We start from the raw sequence: 12,291 nt of genomic DNA, 5'->3' as shown, positions 1-12,291 counted from the left end.
TTGTCTTTCTCTGATGGCTTATTTCACTCAACATAATCCTCTCCAGGCCCCTCCATGCTGTCCGAAAGGGTAAGAGCTCCTTTTTCACAGCTGCATGGTATTCCACGTGCGTAAATGATCGTCCTCTGATGTGGGTTATCTACTTAAGGAGACCCGGGGATGCAACATTTCTCCCCTTCCATGGGGGTTCATCAAGTTCAGCACTAGTGACACTAACGAAACATGACCTCTGATGGGGGACATCCTGTGCACTGTGGGGTGCAGTGCACCGTGGGGCTGTTGGTTCGATTCCTGGTCAAAGGCACGTACCTGGGTTGCAGGTTCGATCCTGCATGTGGGAGGCAACCTCTCTCTCTCTCTGTCCCTCTGTCCCTTCCACTCTCTCTAAAAATATCCTTGAGCCCGGCCGGGCGTGGCTCAGCGGTTGAGCATCGACCTAGGATCCAGGCGATCGGGGTTCGATTCCCTGTCGGGGCACATGCCCGGGTTGCGGGCTAGATCAATGACTCTCTCGTCATTGATGTTTCTATGTCTCTCTCTCCCTCTCCGTTCCTCTCTCTGAAATCAATAAAGATATGTTTAAAAAAAATAAAATAATAAAAATTAAAAAAAAAATAAAAAAAATAAAAATATCCTCGAGTGAAGATTAAGAACAACAAAAAAATGCTATTCCAAAGCTCAGTTTTCACGAACAACAGTTACTCATTTATTTGCTGCCAAAACACATGGGTCTGATGACCACGTGGTCAACGTCAAGCAACGGGGGTTTCGTATCTCAGCCCAGGAGACTCAGCAAAGAGCCTACTGGAGCCAGGTGCTCACAGGAAACCTTGCTCTGAGCCCGGCGTTGGCCAATATTGCATTTCTTTGAGCGCCTGACCAACCTACTTGGTGTCAGGGTCCATTAACGGGTTGTGCTCTGTGTGTTGGGAAATACACCGATTTCATGCTTCTTCTGTTGCTTCAGCCTGTGTGCGTGGCCATGAAAACGAGTGGATTATATCTAATTACCCTGCTTGCAAAAGAACTTCTTGATTGCACCCTGGCTGCGTAGCTCAGTTGGTAAGAGTGTCATCTGGATACACCAAGTTGCAGTTTCAATCCCCGGTCAGGGCACATTTAAGAAGCAATCAATGAGGACATCAGTGGACGGGTCAACAGGTCAATGTTTCTCTCTCTCTCTCTCTCCCTCCTTCCCTTCCACTCTCTCTAAAAATCAAGGGGGAAAAACTATCCTCAGGTGAGCGTTAACAAAAATAATCATAAAATAATAGCGTAAAATCAACATGAAAAAGCTAGGAGTCAACAAGCTGCTGTAGACAGTTCTATGAACTGGACTCACATTTGCACCTGGATGTCCCAACCCGTGGCCCAGATCCTTGGGTAAGAAGTTGACCTTATTTTGAAATAAGGTCTTTGGGTGTGTGGAACCTAAGGGTTAGGTTAGCTCACAGTGCGTTGGGTTGGGACCCGAATCCAGTAGGACCGGTGTCCCTGTAATAAGGGGACATTTGGACACAGGCACGTAGAAAGGGAAGGAGGAGGCCACGTGGAGATGGTGGGACTACAAACCAAGGAATGCCAACCATGGCCCGTGAACCGCCCGAAGCCAGGAGAGGGAGTGACGATTGTCACTCCGAGCTCCCAGGAAAAAAAGCCACCCCATCCAGAACTGGAACCTCAGTCTCCATCGGGAACCTAATATCCAAGGAAACCGTCCCTCCTCCTATCTTATATTGGTCTCAGTTACAGTACAAAACTCCTGGGCAAGGTTCTCCGATAACCGGTTCTCCAGTTGGCCGTGGTTTGCTTGAAAGGAAAGCTCGGTTTCCTCCAGGTTGTCAACAGGGTGAAATGACACCCGATCCGTCTCAAGCACGGGTGAACCCTCAGGGGGAACCATGAGCACACACGTAGGAGGGTGTGGGACCGATGGTACCCATTTAGAGAGCATTTGCATATCTTAGCTTTGGTCTAATCTCTCTATTTATCAACGCCCCTGTCAAGATCCCCACGGGGGTTGTGGATTTGGAAAGTCGGGGTGTCAACGTAGAGGGTTGTGCCCCGGGATGGATGGCAGGGTTGAGCCTTGAGACCAGCTGTTGTCTGGCTACACCTCCCAGGTGACTTTCCTGGCCACCCGCCCAAGTGCCGTCCACGTTGCTTAGAACCACCATCCATGACCCGTCTACTAGTCTAATGCGCTTATTAGATCAGCCTTTCTTTTTCTTTTCTTTTTTTTAAATTAAATTTACGGGTCAAGGAGATCATCTAAATTCCAGGCGTGCAATTCCACGACACGTCATCTGTACATTGCGTTGTGTGTCCACCAGCCAAAGTCCAGTCTCCTTCGGTCACCATATATGTGACCCCCTACTCCCTCCTCATCTCACCCCTCGTTGTCTGTGCATTTTGTGTGTGTTTGTCCATTTACTGGTTTTGGTTTTATATCCCACACCTGAGACAAATCATATAATTTTTTTCCAACCGACTTGTTTCGCTTAACACGGTTTTCTCAAGGTCCACCGGTGTTGTCGCAAATACCAGTAATTCATTTTTCAGGGCTGAGTACTATTCCCTTTAGCGAACGGACCGCAGCTCCTTTATCCATTCATCCACTGAAGGCCCGGCAGGTTGTTTCCATGTCTTGGGCACCACGTGTAAATTCTACATCAGCTTTTTCCCCCAATAGAATTTCTACCACACTGGAGGTGCCCTCCCCCATCCAGGTCACAGGCTCAAATACCTGTGAGGGTCGTGCCGTGTGCATCCCGGGCATGACAAGGGAGCCCGCACTCAGCTCCGGCCAGGGAGCCATGCTGAGAATTCGCTTTACTTTTCCCAGGTCATTTCATTGTTTCAGAGCAACTGGGAAGAAATCAAGAAATTTGGGGGTGGGGGAACTTTCTCAATTGTTATTTCTTTAATATATTTATTTTTAAAAAATATGTTTTTGTTGATTTCAGAGAGAAGAAGGGAGAGGGAGAGAGAGAGAGAAACATCAATGATGACAGAGGGTCACTGATCGGCTGCCTCCTGCACGCTCCCTGCTGGGATCCAGCCCACAACCCGGGCCTGTGCCCTGACCGGGCATCGAACCCCGATCGCCTGGATCCTAGGTCCACGCTCAACCGCTGAGCCATGCCCGGCCGGGCCTAATATATATACTTTTAATTAAAGAATTATTTTAAAAATTACATTTTACATTCAATACCAGTTTGTATTAGTTTCCAGTAGACGACATAGTGGTTAAGGCCTTCATAGGCTTTACAAAGGGATCCCCCCTCTATTTCCAGCACCCACCCGACGCCACACGTCGTTACCGCAATAGTGCCGACGATATCTTCCAAGCCGCGCTTTATGCTCAATATATTTCTTTTTATGACGGCTGGTTGCTCAGCCTTGTGACGTGGTTTTTAAGCTACGAAAGACGTTTTCCCTTTCACCCCCCCCTCCTTGCACCCTCAGGTCAGGTAAGTCATTCGCAGCTCTGCCAGCCTGTTCCTAAAACTGAGCTCCCTTATGAGAACCATCGTTCATCTCCGTGTGAGACATAGGCCCAAACACCCGGTGGGGTTTGAATTCCAGCTGAGGGACAAGTGCTTTCTGCTGATACAACTTTCCTGTGGAATATTTGGGACATGCTTGAGCTAAAAAAAATAAAAAATAAAATAAAATAAAATAAAATAAAAATAAATAAAAATAAATAAATAAAAAAGCATATTTAATTAAAACTCAAAGTTCACCGGGCATTTATTTGCTCAAGGTGGCAACCCTACGGGGCTGGGATCCCGGCCTGTGTGTTAGAAAAGAGCGTTTTCCGCATTTTCAGAGAGCCGGCCCGTGCTCGGGGCGACGTGGAAGACGGCGGCTTCCTTAGGTCTGCCTCTGCACGCCCTCCAAGTAAGGGAGGTCATTTATACGACGGGGTGACAGCTTCAGGATTAGACGGGGGGAGTTGGACTGAGCCCTACGCTTTGGTGGGTGTGGAGACTTTCTTGACCTGATTCTTTGGTATCAAGCCAGGACCTGAAGGCGTTGGGGCGAGTGTTTCCCTTCGGTGGGTATAGATTTTTCTCCAGCTGACTGTTTGGTGTGAGAAACAGGACGACAGGGAGTGGGGTGCAGTGTCCACTTTGCTGGGTAGGGGCTCCCTTGACCTGACCGTGGGGTTGCAAAGCCACAGTGGCACCCCAGAGGCGTCCTGACCTCTGGGCATGTCCTGGCGGCCTAGTCGCCTTGGCATTTGGAAGGAAGCGAACCTTTCCCGGAAGATTAGGAGCTGGGGCGGCCTTGAGGCTTCCTGGCCCCACACGTCTCTCCCTTGCCGGATGGCCCTTTGCGTCATTGCCCAACACCCCCTTGGGGTTCTTTGAGGTGCACGCTGGGCTTTTGCAACAGAGGAACACCTGGCTGCCCTGCCCACACCTCATCCCCTCCACGCTCCCCGAATCGCCTTTCTAATCCACTCTCTCTTTGCTCCAAATGTATTTGTCTCCAGTGCAAGCTGGGGCATATCCGTCACCAGTCCTAGAGTTGCCTTCCTGTGCTGACCTACAATGCAAATTCTTCATGTGGCCGCCCGAGGTTCCAGGGTCGTTCCTCCCTAGCAGGACGTCACCCCCGTTCCCTGTATTCCCGGCTCTCTCACCGTCACCTGCTCACCGGCTGCCTTAAATGCACCTTCTCGCGACCTTTCTCCGAGACTTACCGAGTCTGAGATTCCACCTGGTCACCCCCGGTAGAATTTTGTCAAGTCCTAACCTGTATACTTCACATGGCTCCGGGGTACGTTCGACTTTCCCTTCGCCATCCGGGCCCCCCTTTTCTTACATCTTGCCGTCCCCGAATTCGGGGTCTTGGGCTCTCTGTGGAGCAAGGCCTGTCGGCCTTTTACGTTGGCGAGTCTGCCGTCTATAGCGGTATCAGCCACTTCATCGGCATTTGATGAAAATGCATTTTTACGAATGGCACAGCCTTCGAGGTGAAAGACGGTAGTTGCCCCAATATTCGGCGGAAGGGCGTGCATTTTCCGCAGAGGACCTTCTAGCCTCTTGCTCCGGGCAACTTGATCTGTGCTGGGGATTTGCTGGGGCTGGATGTCGACCGACGATGTTTTGTTAAGTCAGATGGGTAGGGAAGGGTTTGAGCGTCTTTTGTTTTCTTTGGGAGGGAGCTATCTTTCCCATCGTGAAGACAGGCGACTATTGGGGTTCTCTTGGAACTAGACGCCCCCAGTAATTATCTGCTATCTATCTGCCTTCTTCGCATCTGAAAAGTGCAGGGAAGGAAAGATATCCTTTTACGGGGGCAGCGGGGGGAGGGCATCCGAGATTATCGAGAGCCCGGGGGTGTTAGGTCAACAACAACACCTGTGTGCTGACAGGGCCGTTGTGTAAGATCGAATTCCACTTCCCCATCCAGGTGACGGCCTATGGCACACACAGAATCCGAAGATTCGGAGATGAGCCAACTTTGATAAAAGCAGATATTCCATCGGCCGCATCTACGTGTGCCAGGTGCTCAGTGTCCCACTGGGAAACCAGCAAACCGCCGTTTAAATGAACGTCTAAGGCTCACCTGGGATGGGAGCCAAGAGCCAAAGCTGAATTATTATATTTTAATTAATTAATTTTTTTTAGGTAGAGTGGATTTTTCCCCCCCATTGCATTCGGAATTTGAGGGCAGCGGTCTCGGATCACGGCCCTCCATGGGTTTGCCCGTGATTCATGCAACTCAGGAAACATCACTCCGGTTGGGGCACACGCTCGCTCCTTCTCAAGGTGTCCTGTCTTCCGATGTTTTCTTACCTGGATGTTCAGATGGCTGTGTTGAAGGTGTTAATTGCATTAAATGAACACGGCTCGTTAGACACCATTCATCAAAAGCTATAACTAGACGGAAGGCGGGAGTGCGGGTCGGGGACTGGAAGAGATTAACCAAAGTACTTATACTCACATATGCGTAACTCGTGGACACAGACAAAATAGTGAGGTGAAGGCCTGCGGGGGGTGTGTGTGGGGTGGAGGGGGGCAACAGGGAAATAAAAGGGGGCCGTCTGTAATGCTTGGAACAATAAGGATAAATTTAAAAAATAATAATTTAAGAAAAAGCTAAGATTGGACAGTAGCTAACTAGCGGGAAAAGTGTATCGAGAACAGCAAATCCTGTTGAAACAAACGAGCAATAACCGGGTGGGATGCATTTCTGGGAGGCTGACAACGGAAGGATGCTGACGACTCCCCAGGCAAGGCCCATGCTTACCCCACGAAATGCGGGTCGAGCCCCAGACGCTGGGAGGAGCGGCATCATTTAATCAACGCAGTGACGCGATTTCAGACCAGCTGGTCACGGAGGCACCGTCGGAATCGGTATTTAAGACATTTTTATGTTCCAAATTCTTTTCCACAGGGGCTGCTCCCGTCTGCATTCCCACAGCAGTGTACCCGGGGTTCCCCTTTCCTCCACACCTTGGCCAGCACGTGTCGTTGGATGATTTCTTGATGGCAGACATCCTGACGGGCGTGAGGTGACACCTCATTGTGGCTTTAATTTGCATCTCCCTGAGGATAAGCGACCTTGGGGCATCTTTTCACATACCCGTTGGCCGTCTGTAGGCCCTCCACTGTGTATTTCATTGTTCAGAACAAAACCTCACGTGCCCTCTGGCATTCGCATCCTGGCGGACGGGTTTACACCTCGACCTGGCCTTCTGGTGTGTTTACAAAATTCCAAGGCAGAGTTCCCCGGGAGGAGGTCCCTGTCCCTTTGGCGTGATGCTCCTGGAGGATCTGGTGTCGGGAGTTCATGGGGGGACCACAGAGTGGCACCTCTCATAGAAAGTCCCCCGTCAAGAAGCCACGTCTTGAAGACATCTACCTGGATGTCCATGAACTTTCCTTTGTGTGGAAGATGCTAATGGTTGGATTCTCACTTACCCAAATATTTTATTTATTTTTTAAAAATTCGTCTTTATTGTTGTATTACAGGTATCCCATTGCCAACCCCTCCTCAGGCCTTCCCAACCCTATTGTCTGTGTCCATGGGTTTTGCATAGATGCACATAAATTCTTTGTTTAATCTCTTCCTGACCCCCCCTTCCTGCTGAGACCCCTCAGTCTGTTCCATGCTTCTATGTCTCTGGATCTATTTTGTTCGTTAGTTTACTTGGTTCATTAGATTCCTATGAATGACATCACGGGGATACTTGTCTTTCTCTGACGGGCTTATTTCACTCAGCATAACACTCTCCAGGGTCAACTGTTTATTTACAACGCCGGGGAGATGCTATGGTCACTTTCCCTCATTCCCTCTCGAATGGCTATTGATTTGGGGCCCAGTGTTGACAAATAATACAAATCCCAGGCCTCTAAAGGGTTCCTCACTATCTGTGTTGTGGAATATAATTCAGATATAATCCTGGAAGAGAAGATATACTTTCTCTCCTGGTGGAAAGGTCACCGTGAGTGCTGCAGGCCAGGGAGTCGTCCGACTACTGGATAGAATTGGAGCAACTGCCCCGGTTTGGCAACTTCTATCTTACCTGCCCCTGTGATGACTCATTTGCCCGTCGGCACAGCTAAGAACACTCAGCCGGAGCAAGCGAGTCTGCAGGTGTTTGGCCTAATGACTCCTTTCCTTAACCTGGATTTCCCGGCGCACCCGCAAATCAGGAGAGCGCGCAGATGACCTCATTTGCATACCCAAAAGGTGAGTCCCCTGGGTGAGCTCCTTCCAGCCCGGCCCTCAGTGTGGACCAGCCTCCCTGTGGGTCAGCCGTTGACGGATGAATTCCACGCTCCCAGGTGGCTTCCAGGAGAGTCAAACGTCGCTAAGAGCGGCCTTTGCGTTTTTTCCTGGAATCCCGTAGACAACGCCACGGACGGGTGAGTCAGGGAAGGCGTTTTGGTGCTGGCCTCAGCCTATGGATACTCAATTTTGTGTTGGGATCGGCCCTCGTCATTCTCACTGAGATGGCAAGATGCCCTCGGTGATAAAATACAAGGAAATTTTGACAGATAAACGTTAATTATTTACCGGACCTGGAAGAGAACACAGTGCACCTGAGGACACAGCGAGCTGACCAGAGAGAGAGAGACAGAGAGAGAGAGATGGGCACAGGGCTGGGGTTCGGCTTTTCCTGGGGTCTCCCCACCCTGTATTGGTGAATTTAAAACATGAGAACAGGAATTTAAAGAGCGGTAAAAGGAAAATCAATTAGCAACGATGATACTTCAAGGGAGCCAGCCAAGGTCTCCAGGGTGTGGCTGGCAATGTGTGAATTCCAGCTCACGGCGGCTGCGGGAAGCAAAGCCGAGCCCACCGCCGGCTCCTCTCCCGTTTTTTCTCTCTGGTGTAACAGGCAGAGTTCATGGGCTCCACAGGCTGAAAGGGTCCAGGTTGATGGTCAGTTTCCCGGGACTCAGTGAATCAGCCCTGACACCGAGCCGTTGATTCCAAGTCAATTTTCCTGTTAGTGACCCCACTCCCCAGCCCCCCCTCCTCCCCCCCTTCCTGCCCCCATCCCTTCATTCCCACTTCTGCACCAACAAGCCCTTTTTCTGTGTGGGGGTCTCAGTTTTTTTTTTGTTTTGAGCAGGGTAGATATTTTTTTCATTGTTGACACTATTACAGATGTTCCCCATTTCCACCCCCTGTGCCCCCCTCAGCCCAGCCCCCACCCCTCCCCAGGCCTTCACCCCACTACTGTCTGTGTCCATGGCCTATGCGAAGATGCACATAAGTTCTTTGGTTAATCTCTTCTCCACCCCCTTCCCTCTGAGACCCCTCAGTCTGCTCCGTGATTCCATGTCTCTGCATCTATTTTGTTGGTCAGTTTATTTTGATGATTAGATTCCACATATGAGTGAGATCCTGGGGTACTTGTCTTTCTGATTGGCTTATTTCACTCAGCATAATCCTCTCCAAGTCCCTCCTGAAGGGTAAGGTCCTGTTCCAAAGGGTACGAGATCCACCTTTTTCACAGCTGCATAGTATTCCACGGCATAGATGTACCACCACTTTTTTATCCTCTTGTCTACGGATGGGCACTTGGGGCTGTTTCCAGATCTTAGCTGTTGTCAGTTGCGCTGCTGTGAACACGGAGGGGGTGTGTCTTCTTCATAGTTGGTGTTTTGGGTTCTCAGGATGGATTTTTGAAGGAGGAGCTTAGTGTTCTGTACCTAGTCTTATTTTAAGGCTCAAGAGTGGATAATACATTTCAGGGGGAAGGTGGGTGTTTGTTTCTATCTTTCTTTGCAATGAGTTTTGCTGTCATGTCCCTTGGTTATCACAGAGCACCCCCCAAACCTGCACAACGATTACTCTCCCTAAAATCAGCAGAAAGGGGTCTGCCTTTGGACTCATGGACAATCAAAGAAGGAGATTAAGCCTTTGTCTCTCTTTAGGGGATCGAAGTTCCTTCCACGAAGATGCGGTGAGATAAAGCCTTAGGCTCCGCTCCTTCCTGAGACTATAGCCTCATGAGCATGTTTGACGGGAAGTTTAGGGCCTGAGCTATTATCTCACAGCCAAAAAACAGAGCCCGGAGGCCCCGGGACTTGGCCCAGCTCACGCTCTTCATTTATGGGCCAAGAGCTAAAAGTGACTGAGAGCCCAGGGTTTATGCCACGAGAGAGTCAGAAAACCCGTTTTTAATGGACGGAAGCAGAGGAAAGTTTTCCAAAGAAAATGGGAGCTGATTTCATCGACCCAAAGATAACACACTTTTCTCTTCAGGAGCTTATCTCTTCGCCCAAGAAAAACAGGAGGACCCTCAGGTCTCCAAGATGACGCTCAGGTAAGGAGGTAACTAGGCCCCAAGCAACATCACCACCCACACAACCTCCCAAGTCTTAGGGCCTCTCACCCAGGGAGTAAGGGTTGGGTCTCTGGGTAAATTCCTGTTTTTTGGGACTTCACCCCCTAGAATTGCAATGGGTTTGGGTGCGTTGAGGAGCCAGAGTAGCCGGACGTTGAGCACCGTGGGTGCCATTCAACAGCGATGGCCAATGTTGACTTGGAAAGAGAAATCCATAGGCCTGTCTGTTTTTTTTTGGGAGATGGTCTTGGTGTCCCACAAACCCTGTGCCCTCAGAGGAGATGACAGGGGTGTGGGATGTGGCCCCTGAAACCATCCAGAAGAGGGTGTTTCCAGCTAAGTCCGAGCTTGTTCCTCAGGAGGCGCTGGGTGGCCCTGTCTTGGGTGTGGTTGCTCTTCCACTTGGGCCGGGCCCAAATGGAGGCCGATGACAAGCCGAATATTGTCCTGATAATGGCAGACGACCTTGGGATCGGAGACCTGGGCTGCTATGGCAACGACACCTTAAGGTACGTGGTCCTTCAGCCGGGATGGTGGATGCACCTGCTGACCGCTGCTTCACCCAAAACCCAATTTATTCTTTCTGAGAAAGAGGGAATATTAAACTCAGGGTTACGTGCATTTGGATCCGGATTCTGCGCTCACAGCTGCGACCCCTCGGGCAACTTGCCTCACCTCCTGCACCTTGATTTTCTGGCCTGTTGAGCGAATAGCACATGCCTGTGAGTCCCCCGGGCAAAGCGCTCAGTCGTCACCTGTCACGAGGGAGCTTCTGTGAGGGACACTGTTTTGATGAGTGTTGATTTTTATATGTATTTTTAAAGTTTTTATTGCCCCTATTGAGGAGACACTGGTGCTCACAGCACCTCCCAACAAGACTTGCGGCTTGGACAGGACGGGTCCCGCGAGATCCCTGCTGGTTTTATAGCCAATCCCATGGCAGGTGTGTGACCTGAGTGCAGAGAAGGGACATTTATCCACCAAACGCTCGTCCTCAGGTCTCTGAGTGGCTGGGCCGAGCCATGGTTTCTACGCCAAAGACATGCAGAGATTGTTACCTTCAGATGTGTGTGTGTGCGTCTGCCTGTCTCCCTCTGTCTCTCTGTCTCTGTGTCTCTGTCTGTCTCTCTCAACCTCTCCCCCTCCCTCCTTCCCTTTCCTCTTTATGTCTCTGTGTGTGAGTGTCTATTGCTCTTGGCCTCTGTGTCTCTCTCTGTCTCCATGTCTCCGTCTCTCATTCCCTCCCCTCCTTCTCTCTGTCTCTGTCTCTGTCTCTCTCTGTCTCTGTCTCTCTGTCTCTGTCTCTCTGTCTCCATGTCTCTGTCTCTCATTCCCTCCCCTCCTTCTCTCTGTCTCTGTCTCTCTCTGTCTCTGTCTCTCTGTCTCTGTCTCTCTGTCGCCATGTCTCTTTATCTCTCTGTCTCTGTCTCTCTCTCTCTCTCTGTCTCTGTCCATCTCTGTTTCTTTCCTCCCATCCCCCTTTCTCCAGTTTTCCCTCCGTCTCTCCTTCCAGGACCCCCAACATCGACAGCTTGGCTAGAGACGGCGTTCAGCTGACCCAGCACATCTCCGCGGCCTCCATGTGCACCCCCAGCCGATCCGCGTTCCTCACGGGAAGGTACCCCATCCGGTCAGGTCTGTGAACTGGGACCCTGGGCCCCCCTCTGCTGCATCATTAAGGTGGGAGCCACGGGCCCACACACCCCTGTTCTTGAGTGGACAGCTACTGATGCCAAAGTCCAAATCCGTGTGCCCCTGAGTGATCCAGATCACCTCAGGTGGCTGAGGGACGCCTTCACCTGGGCACGGGGACATTTTTTTGAGGATGCCCCGAGGCCCGGCATAGCCTTGACTCTCTGCCCCAGGACACAAATGAGACGTTGCCTTGCAAGGGGGTAATTTACAAAACCCGACGACCTTGAGGAGGTTCCGTGAGAACGTCCCAGACCATCCACGTTGAGCGGACAGATAGGACACAGGAGCTCATCTGCTCCATGAAGACCAACCATTGGGGTCGTTTCTCCCTTTCAACTGCTATGAGGACTTAGCTCTGCTTTGAACGTGTCTGTACAAGTTTTTGTTTCAACACCTTTTTTGTTGCTGCTAATTTTCACCCCAGGGTATAGTTTCCATTGATTTTTTGCGGGTTTTTATTTTGGTTTTTTTTTAGAGACAGAGTAGGAGGGGGAGACAGAGAAACATCGATATGAGAGAGACACACTGGTTTCCTCCTGCCCTCACCAGGATGGGGGTCCAAGGATCAACCTGCATCCCAGGTCCAGGCCCTTGACCGGGAACCGAACCCGTGATTTTTTAGTTTTCAGGCAGACACGCTAACAACTGAGCCAAATTGACTTGGGCTGAACAGACCTTTTAAATTATTTTTGGACACGTACCTAAGAGCGGAATTGCTGAGCCATAGTTTAATTTTTAGAGGTGAGCTCTTCAGGGGGTCCCTTAATCTTTACTAC

General features: G+C 50.4%; 1 protein-coding gene across 1 annotated transcript in view; it reads left to right on the top strand.

Moving 5' to 3' along the window:
- Positions 1 to 10,192: 10,192 nt before the first annotated feature.
- LOC107545182 (arylsulfatase F-like) overlaps positions 10,193 to 12,291 on the top strand; it is a 15,908-nt gene continuing 13,809 nt past the window's right edge. Inside the window, exons 1-2 of the mRNA XM_016223249.2 lie at positions 10,193 to 10,329; positions 11,334 to 11,455. Coding sequence (XP_016078735.2) covers positions 10,238 to 10,329; positions 11,334 to 11,455 — 214 coding nt within the window. The 5' untranslated portion in view covers positions 10,193 to 10,237. The remainder of the gene's footprint in view (positions 10,330 to 11,333; positions 11,456 to 12,291) is intronic.

Source organism: Miniopterus natalensis, chromosome X (genome assembly GCF_054644295.1).
Source record: "Miniopterus natalensis isolate mMinNat1 chromosome X, mMinNat1.hap1, whole genome shotgun sequence".
Classification (NCBI taxonomy): Eukaryota; Metazoa; Chordata; class Mammalia; order Chiroptera; family Miniopteridae; genus Miniopterus; species Miniopterus natalensis.
Note: the sequence above shows the minus strand (reverse complement) of the source record. Positions and strands in the feature narration are given on the sequence as shown.